This window comes from Xiphophorus couchianus, chromosome 1 (genome assembly GCF_001444195.1).
Source record: "Xiphophorus couchianus chromosome 1, X_couchianus-1.0, whole genome shotgun sequence".
Lineage (NCBI taxonomy): Eukaryota > Metazoa > Chordata > Actinopteri > Cyprinodontiformes > Poeciliidae > Xiphophorus > Xiphophorus couchianus.
The window spans coordinates 14,917,067-14,940,167 of NC_040228.1; the positions used below are offsets into that span (position 1 = coordinate 14,917,067).

Below are 23,101 nucleotides of genomic sequence, written 5' to 3' on the forward strand. Positions count from 1 at the left end.
TAGCCAATGTGGAGCACAGGTAGGAGATGAACTCATTCTGTCACCCTCCAATGCTTGTGTGTGTGTCTACATGTGGTTTCTACATTACATTTCACACTTTTTTCTTTCTGAGGAGTTTTCTTTACTTTATAAAAAAAAATCAAGTTTTGAGCTGCAAAATCTTTGTGACGTTGTAAAAAGTCTCCTGTTCAGACAGGACTCAGAACATTTTGTGTTGACAAGAAAATATGCCTGAAGTGCTTGCCATACTATTGGCACACCTGGTAAAGATGTGTTGAAAGGACTGAAGCAAATTAATCTTTTAATGGAAGAGTAGAAACTTACACTAGTCTAATTTTTTTTCAAAATCGTGCTTCCCTGTAGCATTTGATTTTGATTTGCCACTGGTAACACCTCTAGATTGTAACCGACATTTATTTTTCCATTGTGAGATCACAGAAAATTTCTGAAACTAACTGGAAGAAACTATGATTACCAAGTTTCCATAATAGCCATAAGAACTATGCCAGAAAAAAAACCCTTCTGCCCTCACAAATATAAATATGTGGGGGGGACTTTCCTGTCTGACAAGACAAACATTGGACTTTTGTGAACAAAAGCTCCAGATGGGAGTGAATGAAAATAAATAATAAATATTTGGAAAAGTTCACCATGCTCATTGTTAGGTAAGGTGTTGGATCTGTGATGCCATGGGCCTGTATGTCTTACAAAGGCCTCTGCAATCTTGCTAAAATGCACAGCATCATAAACTCCTTAATTTGTCAGAGCATTTTAAATAATAATCTCATAGTGTCTGTGAGAAAACTAAAAAGTTTCACTAACAAGACCCAAAACAGCTAGCCGAATCAAGACAGAAATGTGAAAACAAACACAGAATCAGGCTTTCTTTCTTTTTCCATGGTCAGGTCAGTTTTCAGACCGAGATCCTTTCAAAGAGCTGAGGGGTGAGGTGAGGAGAAAAATAAAGAAAGGGTTCTCTTAGTGACTTAGAGAAGCTTAGAAAGAGAAATGTCATTGCTGCTCGGTCAAATGCTGAAATGCGATAGAAGACTATGTGCAGCCCAACTAACGAAAGGGGGTTGTATTAATGTTAGGGTTTAAATAATTGTGCCATCAGTGTTTTTGAAAAGTACCAGCATGCTGAGTTAGTCTCATTAATTTATATTATAGCTTTAACTAATATTTTGTTTTCTAATCACATAGAATTAACTAATATGTGGTTTGAGGCAAGTCTGAAAGAATAAAAACTAAAGTATGACGTAAGAAAAATTCTGATGCTGGTTTTCACTCATGTGATGAATGTCAGAGCTTTAAAAATAGGTTGATATTTGGAGAGCATAAGAAAGGCATTCATTGTCTTCATAAAAACTCTCACAAACTAAAATAAAGGGTCACCTTAGAGCATAAATGTTGCATGTACTTCAGCTCACTTTCCATGTCTTGCGATCAAAAATGTTTGAATTATATGAGTGATTTTGCACTAAATGTGTGCTGTGAGTCCATCTAGAAAGAAGGGCATGCTGTCCACCAGCAGTGGTGTAAAAATGCCAGGGGTGTGTGAGAATGTGACGGTCAACATCTACATTCTCCATTTCTGCAGGCAAGTGTGGATTCACAGGTCAGCCGAACCCTCCTGTGCGCACATATCAGCACATCCTGGGAAATCCCTAAGTTTCCCTACCTGTCCTCATGACTTATGGTTTACAATAAGGAGAAATTTTATTAAAAAAAAATATAAATCAACTCAGACAAGCAATGAAACTAAACTAACAAATAAAGGGATATAAATTTAGCATGCATAATGTGTTAGGATCTTGGGGTTTTTGAGTTTGTTTTGGGTTTTATTTGTGATCTTTAGTTCTTATCTCTATTAATTCTGCTTTGTTTCTACTTTCACTCCAGTTCCTTTTTAGTTATTCTAATTATGCTTACTTGTTATGTCTAGTCCTTTCTTAGTTATTCTGGTTTATTTATGTTTCTTTGTTTTGTTATTTTGTTAGATTAATTTTCTTCCAATCAGTTTGTCAATCAGCCCAGGTCTATTGTTCCAGCATTCACTCTCCCAGTATTTAATCACGCCACTTTCATTCACTCCTCGCTAGTTACTTGTACTTGTGCTTCCTTGCTGGTATGTCCCCTGGATCTATATTTTTGTTCTGCTCTGGATCCCTGTGTTTTCTAAGTTTTCAGTATTATTGTTAAAGAACATTCAATATGAGCAATACTCCCAGCTCCTGTTTGCGTCTTTGGTTCACCCTACGAACACTTCATGACATGATGATTCTCCAACTTACTGTGAATGTTCTCAGAGGGGTACCAACCCTGCAAACCTCAGAAAGTAAATATCCACTTCAGTACCATTCAACAATGCTGAACATCTCTGCACTAGGTAGTTTTGGATTGCCAGATTTGTTCTTCTTTGTAAATTGAGGAACATCATGCAACTTTGTTTAATGCCACACTGACAGATTTCTTTGTTGTCCAAATTTTCCTTTTTGAATCCCAACCGAGCAGTCACATCTTCAGCAACACAGTAATTTATTCCTGTGGAAAAGCTGAACACGGATGCAAACGTTCAACCTGCTGACTGTGTTTCTGGCACATTTCCACACCTGATCAATAGTCTAAATTTAGTGGGACAATTATCCCTCACTGTGGCAAACTGATATGTCTGTCAAACTTACAGACTCAGACCAGTTCAAGGGGAATGGAGAGGTGCTTGTTTCCATGCAGAGCTGAGTTACATGTTGCTTGTTCAGCTGACCTTTGACCTTCATGGGCAGCCCCTAAATTCATCACAGCAGTGCCAAAAGACACTCAATGCATAATATATGGTCATAGTGCGGACTATGTGTCAGTGTACTATTTAAGAAGAGACATGAACTGAGAAACATCTGTGGAAAGTCACATAGTCTTCGGATGTGTAGCTGCTGATATATGAGCAGAATCTATGTTGCGACTTCTCAGAGAATTCAATCTGCTGCGTGGAAATAAGTTAAAACATGTCTTTTGACCTTTAGAGAATGTACATTTAGTCTGTTTCCTTGACAGGAGAGATTTAAGATGATATATCTTGCCTTTATTGGAATAGTTTGCACTTTTTCCTTCAAATTTGACTTCTCCCTGAAAGACTCTTATATGTCGGCAAGGTAATTAAAAGTATCCCACTCTACTGATAAAAAAAGAATAAAAGTTTCAGTGAGGGTAGCAGAATCTGTTAACCCACAATGGCTCTTTTGTAGAGTGACTTTTAATGCTTATATAAGGTTTTCTGACTAGGGGGCGTAACCAGTGTTTTCTCATTTCTGTTGTTCCCTGTTTCCCCTTAAGAGTGTCAGCTTGACTATGAGAAAATAAAATATTTCTTTGTTTACATGCTGGGATCAGTCTCACTGGTCTGTGGGAATAATTTTAGGAATCTTGGAATTCCTGAGCATAGTATTTACTCCTGTGTAGACCTGATCAGACCAATAGAGGGCAGCAAACTTCAATTCAGCTTGTAAGCCCAGTGTTGCACTTTGCTCGACTTTCTAGGAATAAAACTGGTGTGTAAAAATCAGTATTTTACTTTATGTTAAACAATAGATATAAAGATCAGAGCTTGGTCAACTAAAATTGTTAAAATATGGTGTCCCTGTGGCACTTAAAATCAAAATAGGCATTTCTGGAACATGACTGCGAGTGGGTGGATGAGGAGGTGACTCATGTATCCTGCAGCTCGGGGAGAAATTTAGATAAATGACAGCAAACAACTCTGATAAAATTTCCCCACCACACACGAAAATGGACAACAGCAAAGGATCTACGGAGTACTGTAGGTGTTTCAAAAACTCTAGGTAGTTCAGTTGTTCTTCAGGTCAGGTGTATAATAACTCACTTCTCTTAAGCATTTTGTTTGTGTTGTTCAGGCAAGGTACTGAAAATCTTAACCGGTGTATTGCCCAGGTTCAATTCTCACATCAGAGATCTGGAGGGCATATTGGATAAAAGCAAATCTGATTGTTGAACTAACGCCAGTACATTTTTAAAGAATAACCTCCATTAATCAATTCTAAAATCCTCAAAAAGTCAATGAGGAGTCTTTAAATTGCAGTTGAATTTTAAAGCAACTACATTTTTTGATTACAAAGATTACATATACAAGATTGATTATATATAGGCTAGAGGAATATATCACATAGCTTATTCACAGGTTAAATAGGCCTACATGCGAACAGAAAAAGGTTTATCCATCCATTCATCCATCCATCCAGGAGGGACTGCTGCCTTTCTCCAGCAGTCATTGAATGAGAGGCAGGATAAAGCCTGAATAGGTCTCCAGTCTATCACAGCGCAGCTCTTTGCACAGTCAGCTTCCGTGTTCGGGGATAAGCGGCTCGGTCGCTTCCGGTCTATTGAAAATGGCATTTTACGCTATAGGTGCTTGCAGGACTTGCCCAAAGTGACAATTAATGATATACATCGACCCGAAGCCCCAACAAGTAAGCTGGGGAAGGGTTTTAAGATGTATGCCTTGTTATACATTCACAGATACGAAGGTGAGTTTTACTTTCTTTAAACTTTGTGGCTAACATTAACTTTAGCTTATGCTAGTAGGCAATATTCTCGGACATTTTTCTTGTAAAATTGTGCTATAAATATCTAGGCATTTTAATCAATTCTAATGGACAATGTTTTTACCTTATTTTGTACTTATTTTCAAGTATATTATATGTGTTTATTGTCGTTAGTGTTAAACAGAGACCAAGTAACGGGGGGATTACGGTTCGGGCTTTTTGCTTCCGAAGCATGAGGAAGCACAACAAGCTACATAGCTTAAAAGTAGGGCAGGGAACTTTGTTCAGGTTCAAAGTTGTTGCTTTTAGAAAAATATGGACGTATTCCTTAAGGTCCCCATGTTATTTAGTGTTATTACTTTTGCATGCTTCTTGTGAAGAGCTCGAATAGCATGGTGTTTACAGCAGTGTGTACAGGCAGATCAGTTGCTCAACTGTTTCGCTCTGGTCTGCCCACTCATTCCCATATACTCGCTCTTTCAGGCTGAATACAGAAGTGATTCCATGAAAATAACACAGGGACGGCTCCTTTATTTATCATCTGTCTCCCCCCGGTAGTTTTAGGTTGAAGAAGCTGATCCGGAGTGAAGGCTGCAAAGTTTCCTGTGCGGCGAATATTTACAGGCCACCGTCTTCTTAATTCAGGGTCCATAAAAACTTAAAAGTCCATTATATTAGGAAAACAACAATGTTTGTGCGTCTGAAATATGACTTTGTCTTTTCTAGCTGTCATGGTAACTCAAAGCGGAAACAAGTAAGCCGTATTTCGCTCATGCGGATGTGATGTCAGCGCCGTACATGCAAAGAGCCCATTGAGAAAGTGAATAAAAATCAATAGACACATAAATCAAATTATTAAAGAACTGAGGAAACATATTTCTATATTGAGTAAATTCAGAAATGATACAAATATCTAAAACTTCTAAAACATGTCCCAGGAGTCTGCAGTCTTTACAATCTAATGAGTCATTTTTGCTCTCAGCAAAATAAAACATGTTTAGAGCCACAAATATCACATGACCTTTATAGCTGTTTATCATTTTTTGATAAATAGATGTTATCAGTTTAAAAAATATATATATTTTGGAAGAGAAAACCCTCTAAAATGTTTGCAAAAATAAAAATTGATACATTTTCTTCTATGGGATGAATTTATTTATTTATACATACAATCGGTAAAATTGTATGTATAAAAAGTATATAGTTTCAAACCTAAAGTAGAAAAAGTAAATCCAGAAAAAATTTACTGGTACTTTTACTGACGTTATGTTGTGAAAATGCAATTAATCCTTGAAAAACTGAAAAAATCCTTAAAACCTGTATTTGCGGTTAAATCTAAATTAGTTGGTTATATTGAAAGACATTGTGGAAGGTTGGCGAACCCTGGCATAAACCATAATATTTAAAATAGAAATAAAAATAATGTAGAATATTTGTAATAATAAATAATGCTATTGAATTGTTTAAGCAGTTTTTGCCTCAAAATAATTTATTATTACCTGTTTCATTATATGGTAGTAGTGCACCTTCTATACTTGATCTCAGTTCATTCATCTACCAACTTTCTGCTCTTCTACCTGCCCAGTCGTTTCATCTGTCCCCTCCCCAGTGACCCTCACCCTTCCCCTGTCCCTTGACTTTCCTCCCCTGCGTTTTCCTTGCCCTGTTTTCTTGCCTATGGATGATACAGGATACCCATGCTCCAATTTCACCCTCTCATCATGACATCCATTAAAGTGGCGCTCAGTCCTGGGCCCCGGTTGGCCTGACAGCACATTAGCCCTCGGCCCATTGAACGCCAACAAGGACCAGCTCTGAATTATTGATACCAACACAACTAATGAAGAAACCCTATCTCAGCTCTTTTTATATCTCTCTCTTTCTCACACACAGACACCCCCCTTCCCCCCCACACACCCACAGTTTGAATGGCCAGAGAAACATACACACCCAGCTTTATTGATGTTAACTATCATTCCACCTGCTTGCATCCCATTTTGAGAAGCGCATATTCTCAGTGGTCAGTCCTGTTCCTGCAGAACACAGAGTGTGTTTGTGGTTCATCCAAGACCTGAATTCTTGTTCTTTTCAACAAAATGTTTGTTCAGCTGGTGAAGGACTCTGTTGATATTTTTCTCTTTGATTCTAGGTGATATTTGCATATACAGTACAGACCAAAAGTTTGGACACACCTTTTAATTCAATGAGTTTCCTTTATTTTCATGACTATTGACATTGTAGATTCACACTGAAGGCATCAAAACTATGAATAACACATGTGGAAATATGCACTAAACAAAAAAGTGTAAAACAACTGAAAATAGCCCTTATATTCTAGTTTCTTCAAAGTAGCAACCTTTTGCTGTGATTACTGCTTTGCACACACTCTGCATTTTCTTGATGAGCTTCAAGAGGTCGTCACCTGAAATGGTTTTCACTTCATAGGTCAACCTGCCCTGTCAGGTTAATAAGTGGGATTTCTTGCCTTATAAATAGTCATGAAAATAAAGAAAACCCATTGAATTAGAAAGGTGTGTCCAAACTTTTGGTCTGTACTGTATATCCACAGGTGCTTTGTTTCCACGAGCATTTTCACATAGGATTTTATACAGTCTCTGATAAGGGTGATTGGGTGTTTGTGGCATTAAAGTCTGCCTCTGTTTAGGTACAAAGTCATACAGCGTCTTTCAAAACAATTTAAACCCCTTGAATCCTTTTACATTGTGTCCCATTGCAGCCAAACATTGAATTTCACGAAAAGAACTTACACAATTTTTTTGCATAATTGTGAAGTGTTAGGAAAATGATGCAAGGTTTTCAAAGTGTTTTCTCAGTAAGAAGCATTTCAATCATTGACATTCACATTTTGCTGCAATGATTAGGGTTGTTGATCTGATGTAAATATTTTATTTTGTATTTTTCAAAATAAAAGCTAATCCAGACTCACTACATAAAACAGAAATATTTAATTATTTCTTGCACGGCCTGGTACCAATTGGTCCACGGAACGGTACTGGTCTGCGACCCGAGGGTTGGGGACCACTGCTGTAGAAGACTGTGTGCGTCTGTTATGCGCTAATTTCAGATTTCTCAGAAATTGAATCTTCCTCGGTCAGAAGGAATAGGTCAACTCCACTGGTGCAGCTTAGAAGGTTTATTGATGGAATAATAGCAGGTTTATGGAAGATGATGGTACAGATGATGATGAGGTGGAAATAGTAACGAGGTGCTTATATTTGGTTTCGTATGTATATGTATGTGGGTGTGTGTGTGTGTGTGGTCATCTGAAACAGAAGAAACAATAAAGGTGCATATTAATAGCCATGCGGTCAAAAACGGTTACACGTAGATGCAGGATGAATATAGCCTGTAGTATCACAGAGATCCACTGGAGGGCACCATAACGCCACACATGAATTATGGGTCAAATGCAATAAACATACAAATGACAAAAACCGTCAGAAAACATGAATTAACGGTAAATTTCCTCATATACTACTATAGTGACAATATATATCTGGCAAAGTATAGCATAGAACTAGAGTTGTTATAAGTAAACTCTTGCATTATCGGTAGCCAACGAAACAAGAGGACGATTTCACCTCCTGGGCTAATAACCGACATAAACACAAATATCGGACATGAAAATGTATATTTGCATAATAAAAACGCACACAGGTTTCATACACACGGGATTAAGGAAGGATTGATGGTGGATGCTATCCGTGGATGCTATTTTTATGCCACCGAGCCACAGAGAAGCACAGAAAACAACTTGCTCAGCTATGTTAAATTGGAACTACAAAATTAGCAGGTGCATCATGGGTAATGTAGTGCTAAACGAACGGACGGCCTTTTAACACGCAGACAACTACCAATATTGTTTCTTGACTATTGGAAGAACATAAAATATCCATGTAGAAATACCCTAGGCCTTGATTCAAACCTAGTACCTTCTGGCTTAAAGGGAAATGTGCTACCAACGGCCCCACCTGGCTAATATTAGACAATAAGAGTTTCTCAAAAAACAATTTTAGAATTTCTCCTTCATCAAAAATTTCCAGAAATGTCTTCACTCATACCAAAAACAAACGACCAAAGTAGATGATCTTTTGAGTTTTTTGTTCTCTAATTCACTGTATCAAACTTCTGAGACACACACAGAACAGCTGGAATGATGCTGAAATTAAACTACACAGGTGGACTTTTTCCTTTTCGGGCGCGATGGTGGAGATGGCGGTAGGAGTTTACCCTGAAGGTGGACAATTCAATTCCCACTCCATACACCTCTGTTGTGTCCTTGGGAAAGAGACTTGACCCACCTTGTCTGCTAGTTTTGATCAGAAGGGCCGATGGCAGAAACCTGTGGCAGGCTGGGCAGCTGTGGTTACAATCCAGTAGCTTACAATCGATCATCAGTGTATGAATGGAAATGACTGGTTTTATTGTAAAGCGACTTTGAGAACCCTTTGAGGATTGAAAAAGTCTGTATAAATCTGACATCATTTCATTATTTAATTTCCCTTTGGGACCAATAAAGCATTTTTTAATTTGAATTGAATTAGAATTTTCTAATTTGGTGATAAAGTGACTTCAATAGTGCAATTCATTGCACTATATTGATCTTGGGGTATCAAAGTAAAATATACTGAATGGCATAATTTCCTAAAGTCTATTTGACAAAAGTTTAAAAATCATACATCATACATTTCTTCCAGTCTACTGTATATCTCGTATAATTAAAACAAAGCACACTAAAGTTCAAGGGATACGAGGACATTTCCAAGGTACCATGGAGGTATGCAGCGGAGCTCCTTCGCAGAGAGGTACTGGAGGTGTCAGCCCATCTCCTTAGTATTCACTCCAACATCCTTTGACTCACAGCCTGAGCCTGAGAGTGGGAGAATTGAAGTGGGAGAATACAGTTAGAAAATAAAAAAGCAAAAAGAGAAAGCAGGACGAGGGGAGACTCCATGAACATCAGACAGCTTTCTGCTGTCGCCCCAGGCTCACGTGGTTACATCTGTTGTGTTTGCAAGCAGGCCTGCCCAAGGGGATTAGTTTTTTTGACAGTTTTGTTAAGCCTTCTCTAACGCACTGAGCTACTCTGTAACGTCGGGGCTGTGATTTTAGAAAACGTCTCTCCCAAGCTGTCCTATGATTTCTCCTTCATAAAGGGGAAACTGGAAGGAGAGAGCAGTCCGGGAACATGACAGCAGACATTTTTCTGAGTGGCTTCTTAGTGTGGTGGAATTGGACCATAAAACAACTGTCTGTGAATCTCCTCTTCAATTAGTGACTGCCTTGCTGAGGTCCTGTTTAATTCTCTCCTGGGTCTGACAGCTTTCCTCTCTCTTTGTCTGCGTTTCCTTCTGGTCGTCTCTTCTTGTCTCTCCACGTCTCTTCATCCCTCTGTCAGTTTGTGTTTAGTTTAATCTCTCCCCCTCCTTTTTCTGCTTCCTCCGCTCTGTCGCTTCCCATTTCATCTCTTCTTTCTTTTTTTTTTTGCCTGGCGTCCCTCCCACCCACCATTCCTGTCTTCCCACCGCTCTCCCAGTCTGAATTCCAATCCCTCTGACAAAAGCTCAGACGATAAAACGTCTAACTTTGCTTGAAAGGGTCAGGAGATGGAAGGAGGGAAGGACAAATAAAAGGTTAATCCTTTAACAAGTTCACATAGGTGTGGAGTCAAAGGACAGAGAAAGAGGGGAGGGCAGGAGAGGGAAGAGGTGGAGAGCAAGTGCTGTAAACAGATGTGGGAGACTGGGCTCTTACAGGGGGGTGAATGTGAAAAATGAGAGGGAGATGACATTTTCAGTCAAGCTCCGTCTCTCCTTCATGACTTCCACTCTGCATGATGACAAGTGTGTGCCGTCGCTCCCATTGGCCAAGTCTGCCACCAATCAGAACAGAGGCATGTAAGGTGCCTTTAGGTTATACCCAGCCCCAAAAACAAGAAGCAGAGAGAAAGTGAGACTGGGAAAAGAGTGCGTGTGTGTGTGTGTATTTTTCTGTGCGAGACCAAAGCAGGTGCTGACTTTACATAGCAAGGAGGACGTTCCCCAGTTTTTTTCTTCTTCTCTTGAAGCCTCCTGTGAAATGATACAGATGAAAGGAAAGTGCTTGTCAGCTGTTTGCTGGAGACCACTGCATTTCCTCTTGGCTGCTGTGGAGTAGAAGATCAGGGCTCTGTAGCCCTCTCCCTTGTGATTGGCTGTCACACTTTAGGCTCAACCCCCTTACCCCCCTCGCTCTTCTCTCTTTCTCCCCTTCACCGTCCTCTGTTCCTCACACTGTCCTCAGGCATACCTGAGCCACCGCTGCAGAAACACTGGACCCCCCCCCCCCCTCCTCCTCATTCGAGCACTAACATATACACACACACACACCCACGCCAGCACGCCCGCTCTCTCTGTTCCACACACACAGTCTTTCACCTGGAGAGGGCAGGCGCAAGGGACGACATGTGCAGCAGCAGCAGTAGCAGCAGCAGCAGTCTGTCTCCACATCCAGCACTGCCTCTCTGAGTTGCCTCTTTCCGGAGAGTGGAAGGGGGGGGGGGACGACTCTGAATTTTTTATTTTTTATTTTTGGAGCATTTTTGTTGTTGTCTCTCGGCGAAAGCAGGAGAGACTCGGGCAAGTGGGGGGAAACACCTGCCAACCCCAGAGGATACCAAAGGCAACACAAACCCACACAGCATGATTCTGGGTGAGTTGTCTCTGGCTTTTTTTTTTTTTTTTTTTTTTTCTTCAGTGCATGGGATTTTTGGTGAGGTCAGCCACTAATCCCTACTTAAACTTGGCCACCAGCAGCTCCTGATTAATGCCATGTTCTGCTCCGTCTGCTGCGCCTGGATAAATCCTTTAAAGTCATGGTCAGCGTGCGTAATTAGTGTGCCATTACTGAGGCAGGTGTGAGTGATGACAGTGAAGGTCAAAGTGTTTCGGAGCTGTTTGGTCACATGACCAGACTCAACCATTCCTGTGTGTGTGGTGCCAGAGGAAGAGAGCTGACAGGGATGCTTTCGGTCAAACTTACTGATAAGGGATGGAAATTTATACAAATAGAGAGGACCACGTGGGGGCATTTCATCTCTTGAGATAACACAGCTTCTTGAAAAAAGACTAATGCGACCATTTACAGGGAATGAGCCAGTCTCCAGCATGCAGGACATGTTAGTTTGCAGTTAATCTTGCACTGTTGCTTTGCCTTGAGTCAGCCTGCTAACAGTTTCTTCTTTAGTATGCTGCTCTCATACTGGCCATTCTTGAAGGAGGGACTTCTGTGTGCATTCATACGGAGGATGAGTCCAGCTACTGTTTAAATATGATGGATATAGGTGTCCGAGAGTATTCTCATTTGTGTTTGGCCGTTTCTATGAGACTATGTGTGTGTTTGGGGGGGGGAAGTTCTGAGAGGGGGACTCAACATTGCAAACGTGCGTGTGTGTGTGTGTTTCTCTGTGTTGCTATGTGCTCTGAAGGAGAGGCCACTTTGTTTTAACGCATGCCTGGGCTGATTCAGGCACCGCTCCGCTTCTCTGCCCACCCGGCAGGCATGTTTTTCATGCAGACATCTTTAATGATTATAGGGATTCGTGTAGACTCTCGGCTGTGAGTGCTGGTAGAAGTATGCATGTTGAAGAGCGTGCATGGAGAGTTAGCAAAAACTATGAAGTATATATATAAAAAGAGTTGGGTTTTACCGAATTGCCCCCTGAATTTCTTCTTTTTCTGCAGCTGGTCAAAAGTGAATATTTTGACTTGGCAATTAGACGAGTAATGTCTTGTTTGGGTTGCAGGTGGTAGCAACTGCAGTAAATGTTATTCGACCTGGATGTGTTAACGGCAGCACAGCTATGCCACTTTAATGGTTTTAGCTTAAGGTAGTTATTACGCTGTCAGTTTTAACTGTTAAGGAGTCTAGGCAAAAGTAATAAAATGTGGAATTTATCTTTGCATTGAGGCCCTTTGCAGAAACACACTCAGGCTATGTTGCTTTCACTGCAGATTTTTTTTACAGCATATTGACCTCATTTAAATTATAATCCTGTAAATTACTGCAAAACACTTTAACTTCATGTCTAATCGCAAACCAAAGCGTCTGCTGATTAAAGAGGTAGAAATGGTCTTTTGAAGTGAAGTTCTGGTACAGTAAACCAGAGTAAATGCAAAATGCACATTTTAAATTATTATGTCAATTATTAAGGAAAAAACATTTTCAAAGTCCAAATGTGAAAAAAGAATTTATGATCAAGAACATAATTTGAATGAACCTGCCTGAAGATATGAAACAGGCAAAAGGTTTTCATAAAGCAACACATAATTCCCCAATCTAAAAAACAAATTTAAAAAAAATATCATCCAAGAAGAACCATTTGCAAGTCTTTGGATTCCAGAGAAACATAAAGACAATCCTGACCTACCAAAATTGCTCCAGGTGCAAATCGATCATCTAGGACAACATCTGAAGCATTGAGCATCTCACTGGATTTGGTCAAAGTCACCTTTAAGGATTTAACAGTAAGAAGTAGTAAGACTTGGCAAATACATCAGTGGTAAACACCAAAATCATAATTAGCTAAGAACTCAAACACCCATCTCAAATTTTATAAATGGCATAAATTTGAGATGGGTGGATGTTTCCCAAAACATGTGGAAAAAATGTGTATTGAGACAGAACTGGATCTTTTTAGAAGGTGTTCATGTGGTGTAAAACTAACACACATTTCAGAAAAGGTCATCACACCAACAGTCTGATGATCAGAAATGCTTTGTATCTTAGGGATAATTTGCTATAGGCTGATTGGTGAAAAACAAACTCTGGTCTCTACAATTACATCCTGTAGGAGAATATCCAGCTTACCTTAAATTTATGCAGAAGCATGATGATCTGAAGCGCATCTGAATTGTTCAAGAAACGTTTTGTAGAGGTCTAGTCAAAGCCTGGACCTAAATCTAAACGAGATCCTTTGGCATGATGTTCTGGGAAGTTTTTCTTTCCTCACTAAATTAAATTTCTTTCCTCACTGAAAAATCTATCCTGTTTATTCCTGTTGCATTTGTTTGTTTGATATTAACAGGTTTTTTTTATAACTTGGATTATAAATACTGCTACAAATTAACAAATACAGAAGAAATCTGCAGAGGGGAAACATGCATTTTCATAATGCCCTGGTGAGTTATTTGGCATTTCTGGTTCTTCTCTGCCAAGAAAGGATAATGTCATTGCAATGACCTTTACTTTTCTGCTACAAGTTGATTTCCAGTTCCAGTCAGACAATTTCCTAATTGGGCTCATTGATATCCACCTTGTAAGGTATGTACGCTTTGTAACAAAAGAATACTGAGACATTTGTGTGTGAGCCCTGGACGATGTGAATATGCCTGAATAAACTGCATGCTTCACCAACTCTGGCCATCAACCTTTTTTGCCCTCCGTTTTTTTGACCTTGAGCAAAAAAACGTGACCATCAAGGTTCTACCCTTATACTGTGACTGTGGTTGACGAGCACTGCAGTAGTTCTTAGGACCTGGCAGAGGCTTGTAGCAGCTCTGACGGTGACGACAGTGCAGATGCAGATAACATCAGCAGCTATCTGATGAGCTTAGCCAACTGGTTGACATTCACTCTGCAGCAAGTTCGGCAGCTTCCGTTGTAGAGTTTGTTGTGTATTAAAAGGTTTGGAGAAATGAGATGAGCTGACATGCTCTCTTAGAAAACAGAAAAGATAAATGCCATATGGGAGGTTATGGTATAACACTAACTTTTGGTTAAAACATCTCTCTCTCCGTTATGTCATTCCACTGGCACCAGATGTGCTATCATAAAGCTGTCTAACAATATTCTCCCTCACAAATTCAATTTAAAACCTCTTCACATTGTGTTTTTTTTCTTGTTTTGTGGGTGGGGACTGGGGGCACACCTCCACCATGTCGAGATCAGTTCATGTTTGAATGTTTTTTCCCTGTCTCATCTGTCTTGTCTGTTTGAATCAGACTCTGAGTTCAGGGCTTTCCAGTCTATCTGTCTCTTTGTCTTTGTGTTTGTGTGCCCACCAGCCCTAATCTGTCTTCATGAAGTCTGCCTCTGTGCTGACCTGCATGCATCGCTGTTGCTTCTGCAATTTACCTATTTTTTTCCACCTCTCCACCACTGAAAAAAGTGTCTCTTAGAAAGTCTGCAGTTTTTTGAGTTCCCCCCCCCCCCATTTTTGTCACATGTTCACTTTTTTGGACTAAAAGGACAAAGTAGTTTTAGTCAGACATTTGGTATGCATGAAGTGTGGTATAAATTTAAAATGAAACAAAAAATGCAAACATGATGAATACACGCTGAAGCTAGCACTAAGCCAAGGTAGGAATGTGTTCTGTTGCCAGTTTTAACCCCCACTCTGTCCGTCTCTGCTAAAGCGCTAAATATACACAGAACATTTATACTTTCAAGAGGTTTATTGAAGGTGGAAATAAAGATGCCACAGCATATCAGTCACTTTATGTCTTTCAGTTTAGCAAGACTAAAAAATCTAAAGTTAACTCGTCAAATGTTCATATCTGTGGTAGATATAGATTTAAAGTTGTTTTCACGAGCTTTATACGTGTGTCCACAGATATTTTTATGTTTTATCTGTATTAGAGGTTGGAAAGCTTTCTTGCCATCACATTAATATTTAGCTTCATCTGTAGAATTTCTATCAGATTCAAGTTGGGGCTCTGGCTGAGTCTCTTCAAAAAATTACTTCCAGTCAGAAAAAAAATATATATTTGGTAAAGAAAATAAATGAAAAACATTGTTGTACTTTGCTTAAGAGCTGTGGTACAGGCAGCTTTTTCATGGTTGCCACTTTTACTAGTGGGTCACTTATGAGACAGTGTAATGTGTTACATTTTTATTTCCTGATATGAGCTAGATTTTTAAAATCATGGTTAAAATGTAAACATGCACAAAATATCATTGCTTACCTTTTGCTCCTGTTTGATGCAGAAGTAAACTTATTATTGAAGATGTACTCTGACAAAATCATGTTTGTATTTCCTTCCTAAATGAGCTGATTCATTGTTTTCAAAGATAAAAATAGGTTCCAAAGCAACAAACCTTTGGATGAATAAATTATAAATAACTTAATTAAAATTTTTGATAACCAAAAAGACAATCAGTCTCATTACTATATGTATTTAAAATAAACCTGTTTTGATTTTTCTTCTCCTCCTCTTTGGCATGTCTATTACAGAATATTATTGTCCCCGCTGATGCACCAGCCAATGTGGTTGCAAAACCCTCGACTACTGGCAGATGTCCATAGAAAGTCGGGGTACAATTGACAGAAAATATCTCACGCTTTGCATTTGGAAGGATGACTAAGGAGTATAAATTAGGATTCAATTTGTACAATGGTGCATTCATCAACCAGAAAAAGAAGGAATTTTTGAGTTATGGCCTGCTTAATCATTGGTCTGCACTGATCGAGTTAAAAATCAGCCAATTTCTGCAACTGCAGTCTCCATGGATCCATTACCCATAAGGCCCTGAATGAAAACATTGCTTCAAGTAGTTGTTTTTAAATGGGGAAGTATTATGTATTTTCCAAACTTATGCCATTTTATGACATAATAGCATGTTACCTTAAGTCATTATAAAATCCAGTATACAAATATGACATAATGGAAATGCACTTTTTGAATCATGGCATTGCTCTTAATCCTTTGACAACATTTTTATCAGCATTTCACTGAGAAATAGCATGAATAATGAGGGGGGGGGCTGCTTTGTGAGGCAGAAGCTCAGAAGTTTGGGAACTGCAACCAGAAGGCAGCGCTTGGTCCACCGAGGCATTTTGCACAGTTGAACGGCTGCCATAGAAGCTTAAAAAATTTCTCAAAGATGTATAAAAGAATCAAGGCAACACTCCAGGTATGTTTTTGATAAGGGAGTAGCATTATAAGATGATATAAACCTTCAAAAAGTTGATTTTGCATAATACCGCCCCCTTAAAATAAGTTACACGTATTAGTTGTAACCTAACATGATAGTTTCACACGTTAAACAATGGAGGGAGAACTCCAGTAAGCCTCAGGGAGAACAATAATACGTGTTTGTGTTCTGGACGAAGTAACCCCCCCCCCCCGTTTCTGTGTGGCTCACTCACTAAATGCTCACAGAGATTTTTTTTTCCTCGGTCAAAAAGCCATTATAACAGGTCTTTTTCCCTCCTCCCATCCCGCCTTTGCTCCTAGCTATTCCTCCATTTGTTTATGCTGGAGTGACTATGTGTCAGCAGGCTGTCAATACTGTCTGTAAGGGACTTTAATGAATAGGCCTGTTATTGGACTGGTGGGAAGGTAACCCATTGTGTCTGTTAGAGCATCTGTGCGTGTGTGTGGCCCCTTGGTGTGTGTAACACTGCAGAGAAGAGGGAGGTGGAGGTTCCTCTGGCTCCAACAGCTCCATCACCCTTTCTGCAGTGTCCTCTGTCAAAGACCATTTATTAAAGGCAAAGCCAAGGGGACACTGGAGAACTTGATTTCTTAAAACGCCTAACATTAAATGTACAGGGTGCTTTTGGTGCCTGCAAAAACTTGAATAAAACATGCCATGTACTCAGCAACCCCCAGTGCTGTTCCTTAAAGCAACTGAATGCGATTATGGTGTTACAGTATTGCATTCACTAGTTACGCATGACACCTGGGCGATAAAGTTTGCAAAAGATTCAGAATGGTTTAATAGTGAGAAGCCAAGTACATTTTGGTTGAAACGGCAGTTCACTGGTGTTTTATAGAGTCATTTTTATTGTAAATAGATGACAATTAAATACTTGATGCCCCTACAGCTGTGTGGGAATAGAGCACTGCTCTGTTTTTAGTTAAACAAACCAAAGCCAATAACAGCAACAAAAATACCTGGTGAACATAATCTTTTACCGCAGGGAAATAAAACTGAGTTCATTTCCAGACTGTTCAATTAACTGTACTGTGAGACTAAGCATTGACATTAGGCAAAAGTCTGACCTCCAAATGTCTGTAGTTAAGATAATAGCAGTCATATCAGATAACATACCCTGCAGCTTATGATGAGCTTTGTTTGCCAGGTCTGTCTGGTGTCGAGGAGGATGCACTGTTGCTTCAAATAAAACCAACGTTCTCAACCACATCAGTAGATCAGACACTTGTTCTGTACTCTTCATAACATTGTAACTTTGCCTTGTAAATGTTCCTCAGAGCGAGTTGCATGAATTCTTTCAGCACGGCCTGGAAAAATACCAAAACCTCTTTCTGCCTTTACAGACTTCTTTGCAACACTAGCCAGCATGTTCTATCACAATACTTTATGACTTACAGCTTTTTTGTTGCATCTCATTTTCAGCCTTGGAGTTTAAAGCGTTTGACCTTCCCACTTTAGTTAAAAATAATTATTATTAAATTAACGCAGGGTTCTGTAAAGCTTTGTAATTGAGTCTAAAACATTTTCAGTTCTTTGTATATTTATTTCAACATGAATGCACATCTTAAATAGGAATCTTAATCGCACATCCTTTTCAACAGTATCGGAATCTACATATTGCTCAAATAAGTATTTGGAGATATTCAAACCATAAAAATTATATAAAAGCGTAAATATAAATATAAAAAAAAACATATAAAGATTGTTATAATTTCTTTTCACACTGTAAGCTCTCTTTTGTTAGCCACAATATGGTTCCATCACAACTGAATTCACAAATTAAAACCTTAGATAAAGGGCAAATCTTCAATACTATTCTTTACATCAGAATGTCCTTTTCTGCAATATCAAATATCAAGCAAATTAGTGTTCATAGATATCTTAAGAATGAACAAAAGCTGGTCTCTGCACGTTTGTTATTCCCAGTATAGCTTTCTAATGACCTTATTATCTTTTTTTCCCTCTGCATAAGAGAAGTTTTTGAGAAACATGGCCAACACTGAAACAGTAACATATGCCTGAGCCGTCTACTGGTCTCCGCAACTTTGTTTATTGCAGTGTGATTGTCAGAATACCCAAGAATATCTTCTTTGCCTCATGTCACTAAATCACATATTAAAATTCTGGTCACTTTAATAAACTGAATCATCAGGCCACCTTTCATAAAAAGCAGTTTTACACCAAATCTTTACTATATTACTTACAATAATGTTCACTCAGTGAATAACCATAACTGTCCCCTCTGAACCTGAGGGCTAATGGCTGCTCTGTGCTGTATCTTTCTTCTGACTGAGGCAGTTATGAGGCGTCGCATTATAAAAATATTTAAATTAGGCAACATTATGTTATATGGCAAAATGCCACACAATTCATTGACTTGATTGCAAAATCAATCTTGCCTCTTGTCTTATTTTCTTTTCACTGTTCTTACTTTACGTTACGAAGTGCGCAGTCACTTTTTCGAAAAGGTTGCCAATTTTTACACGTTCAGCATCTTCTCTCTCCGGAGCTTTTCTCTGTTTATTTATAGCATTCTTTGTGGCACCCTTCTACTTTTACTATCCTGCTTTCCATCTTTTAAACACCTGTGATATAAAAGGAGTGCACTAGCGTTTTATGTCAGGGTGTGTCTCCAGAACAAAACTAAATAAAAAGGAGAGCTGCTCGTGGAGGCGGAAGCATCCCAGGGACAGTAGCAGCAGCAGCGTATGTGGTCAACTCCATGCCATGACTGCACACCTGCCTGAATAAAAATTAAAAAAAAGAGCAACAAACCGGCTCTTGCAGCCCAAATGTCAGACGTCAGTGTCAGTACAGAGGGTAGACAATCTTCTCTCAGGTGCACATTCTTCATTGCAAACAAAAAATACCCTTGTTTGCAAAAACCCTCAGAATAAAAATAGTCAGAGGAATTATCTAAAAGTTTGCTGTCCAGGAGATAACAAATGTGGTTGGTTGGTTTGATTTGATTAATTTATTTATGCATCATCATGTGCTTATTTTTGATTTTGCTTTGGCTTTTGTTCAAGTAATCAAGCAGTTCAAGTTAGATATTTACATATACTGTAAAAAACAACATAATTTGTCCCCCGCTCTGTCTAACATTAGGGTTATATTGTAATATTTTCATTACTTTCTTATTGAGAAGTTAAAAACATTCTGTAATTCGGTAATTGTAACAGGAAAGATTTAATCTAATTTGATGTTAAAAAAACCCAAACATATATATATATACACTTTGGTAACAGACACCACCATGTTTTTCTTTTTTCCAAAAAATCATAATGAAATACTAAAGTTGTTAATATAATAGCAGGAGAAGGCCCAATGATTCATTCTCTCCCAAACTGGATCTCAATGTAAAACAGTTGAGCAGAGCCAATGCTTGGCAGTGATAGGTGCCACATTAAACATCCTTGCTCTGTTTGTTTGGCTTCATGAAGGAAGTTGAGATGAGCAAATGGGGTGTGGGGGGAGGGTGGTACCAGAGACAGCAAAATAGGCAGAGGGTAAAATGGAGTGCACAGTGTCATCATGAAAGAAAACTAGCTCCATCCAGCTCAGGGGACCGAGATAGGGTTTCACACAAAGACCGAAAGAAAAATCAATTCTCCTTGAGTTGCTGCAAGGTCAATTCAGGGGGGGGGCAACACAAGTGTAGGAGAACGTTATTGGGAAGCATTGATAGAATGAGGCTGGAGTGAATCGTGTAGGTGGATAGGGACTCAAAAGAGGGGAAATATTTACAAATGAGTTTGCCTGGTAATATTATGGTTACAATGAGGCTGCAGGCTGTAGCCAATTATGTTTTATGAGCATGCTTTAAACTGTGGCTTCTTTGCATCATCTGACTCATGAAAAGTGAAAATATGAGCAGCATATCTGAAACCCAGTGAGGAATGTCATCCTATCATGCTGTCTTAATTTGTAGCCACATGGACATCTCTTGACTCTGTGATCTCGTATGTCAAAGTGGCTCCACTTTTACTTCAGTTTCACTGCCAGACTCAACAAATTAACTAAATAGTCCAAGGTTTTTTTTTCTATTCTAAGAATCCCTAAGCTTGCCTTTAATCCTTGATGTTACACGAACAACTTAAAATAGCTCCGATCTCCACCCCTGGCACCCTCTCGCCTCCAACTAATTCTTCAGAAACAGATTAATAAAGCGCATGTTCGGCTGCTGGGATGCAGTAAAAGTCTGCTGATGCAAAGGTGACCAGTTGTCTATGGCGTTTTGCCCAGTGATTGTAGTCACGGTATACCTTCAGCTTCAGCTAAAGGAATCTCTTTGTTCGGTGTTGGACGGGAGCCGGGGAAGCCTTTTGCTTGCTCGTAGTTATAGGATCCATGTGGCACAGGGCTTAACACAGGCGTCTGGTATGCACACCTGTCTCCAAACAAGTCCTCCCCTGAATAAGTGGCCTTACCCCTCAGTTAGCAGGAGCAAGGGAGGAGGTGGGGGCTGAGCAGGGGTGGAAGGAGCTCTGCCAGGACTTGCATCACGCCTCCGTTGCCACTGCCTGAAGGGAGGGAGAGAAGATGGGGGAGGAGGGATGGTTGAAATGCCATAGGTGTGGATTAGAAGGCTGTAAGGGACACAGGGGTGATGAGGTACCTGAGGTCATTTGCTTATCCTTCTCTTTTTTTATCTGCACTTTCCAAAGCAATGTTTTATCATAGACAGTTTGATTATTTTTTTAATGTGTGTCCACATCTCTTCCTATCTAATAAACTCACTTTTATAGAATATTAAACGTTTGCATGCTCAAATAGGAACTTGACACTTGGCTCTCCTCCATCTCCTAAGCTCAGACAGCGTTAACAGAGTTCAGAGGAGCACCGATGGAGTGCAACAAACAGGAGTCAGAGGAGAAGGTTCAAGACCAACTATTTCCATAAAATTAGCATAGTCAGGATAGAGAAGTTGCCCTGTTGAAACAAGACTAACAGCTCAGACATGACAGACTTCTTGCTGAATTGCTGACATTTGAATAATGCTCGTTAATGTTTAGTCTTGTTCTGCATTTTGTTCATCAAGAGCAGCCGGGGAGCATTGCAGCGTATTCTCCAGTCCAAACTGGAAAATGCCGACTTTTTTGCTTCCCACCCAAAATGTTCTCGTTTATCCTGTGACGGCTTGTATAAATGTGAGAGCTTGTTCATTTACTGTTGCTCTGAAGATGGTTTTTGTGCCTGTGCTGGGCCAATAATCACCAGCCAGCCACTGCCACAAATCTTCATTAGAGGATTACCCTGCTGGGAGACAGCTTGTGTTCTTTAGCTTTCATTGATGTCCCTGTGTCCTCTGCTTACAGGCCAGGGTTCTCCTCCCTTCTCTTAAATACTCACTAGAGAATTACATGAGCATAAATGCTCAGATATGAACACATATGATATGATGCAAAAGCTTGGGCACCAATGGTCAACATTTCATTTAGTTTTGTTCAGCTTGGTCTGCATCAAGATTTGCGTTTTCTTTTTGAACAATTTAAATCCCAAAAAACTCACAAAGCACAAAGCATTTCACAGAGCTAATATCTACAGTTTTCCTTTTCTTCAAACATAGGAGATAAGAAAAACCTTCCTTGTTTTTTGCAAAAGTATTTTATATTGTCATGTTACAAATTATGTTGCACTTTACTTGGATTTCATGTAATAAACCTGCACAGAGCATGACCTAATGGCATAAGGGAAGAAAAATTATAGATAATTTCCTTTTCCTTTTTACAAATAAATTATCATAAGTGTAGTTTGCATATATATTCACAACTCATTACTCTTCTACTCCTGGATAAAATCCAGTGTAACTAGCCAGCTTCAGAAGACATCAAATTGGTAAATAGTGTATTTGAGTGTAATGAAATCTTGGCACAAATTGACCTGTTCTGTGAAGGACTCAGAGAATATCAAAGAACAAATAGCATCATCTAACCCAAAGAACACAACAGATAAGTAGGGCAGAAACCAACCAACATACTGAGCTTAGAGCATTTGATTCCTGATTCACTCATTATCTACAAATTGGAATAGTAGGAGCAAGTGGCTGGGGAGAGGGAAGTCTGGGCCTCCCTTCTGAAGCTGCTACCCCCGCGACCCGACCCTGGATAAGCGGAAGAAGATGGATGGGTGGATGGAGATCTACCATGATATAGCTGTCCACCAAAAGTGACAGGCCTAGCAAGTGAAAAAAGCCCAGTGGTAACTCTGGAGCAGCTGCAGAGATCTACAACTCAGGCATGAGCCTATGTCAATGAAATGAACTTAGTTGTCTGCAAATCAGGTCTTTATGGAAGAATGGAAAGAAGAAAGCTGTTGCTAAAATAAAGCAATGAGAAGTCCTGTTCTCAGTTTACCCCAAGCCATGTAGGAGAATAACAAGAAGATGAGAGAAAGTACTCATGTCAGATGACAGAAAGTCTTGTAAAACAAAAACCATAAATACTCACAAGGTCACAAAAGTTTTTACAATGCGTGCTTATTTAATTTTACATCCAGCAACAGTGCTTTGGAACAGGTTGTAACAGGCTATGTGTCCTTACCAGTGATCAGTAGAGAAAGGGGTTGGTCTCGTTTGAAGAAAATGAGAAGCTGAGGCATCACTA

At 39.4% G+C, this 23,101-nt stretch overlaps 1 protein-coding gene across 1 annotated transcript in view; it reads left to right on the forward strand.

Annotated features, from left to right (window-relative positions):
• Nucleotides 1-10,816: 10,816 nt before the first annotated feature.
• The window catches only part of znf385a (zinc finger protein 385A), a 73,334-nt gene continuing 61,049 nt past the window's right edge, over nt 10,817-23,101 (forward strand). Inside the window, exon 1 of the mRNA XM_028016344.1 lies at nt 10,817-11,267. Coding sequence (XP_027872145.1) covers nt 11,258-11,267 — 10 coding nt within the window. The 5' untranslated portion in view covers nt 10,817-11,257. The remainder of the gene's footprint in view (nt 11,268-23,101) is intronic.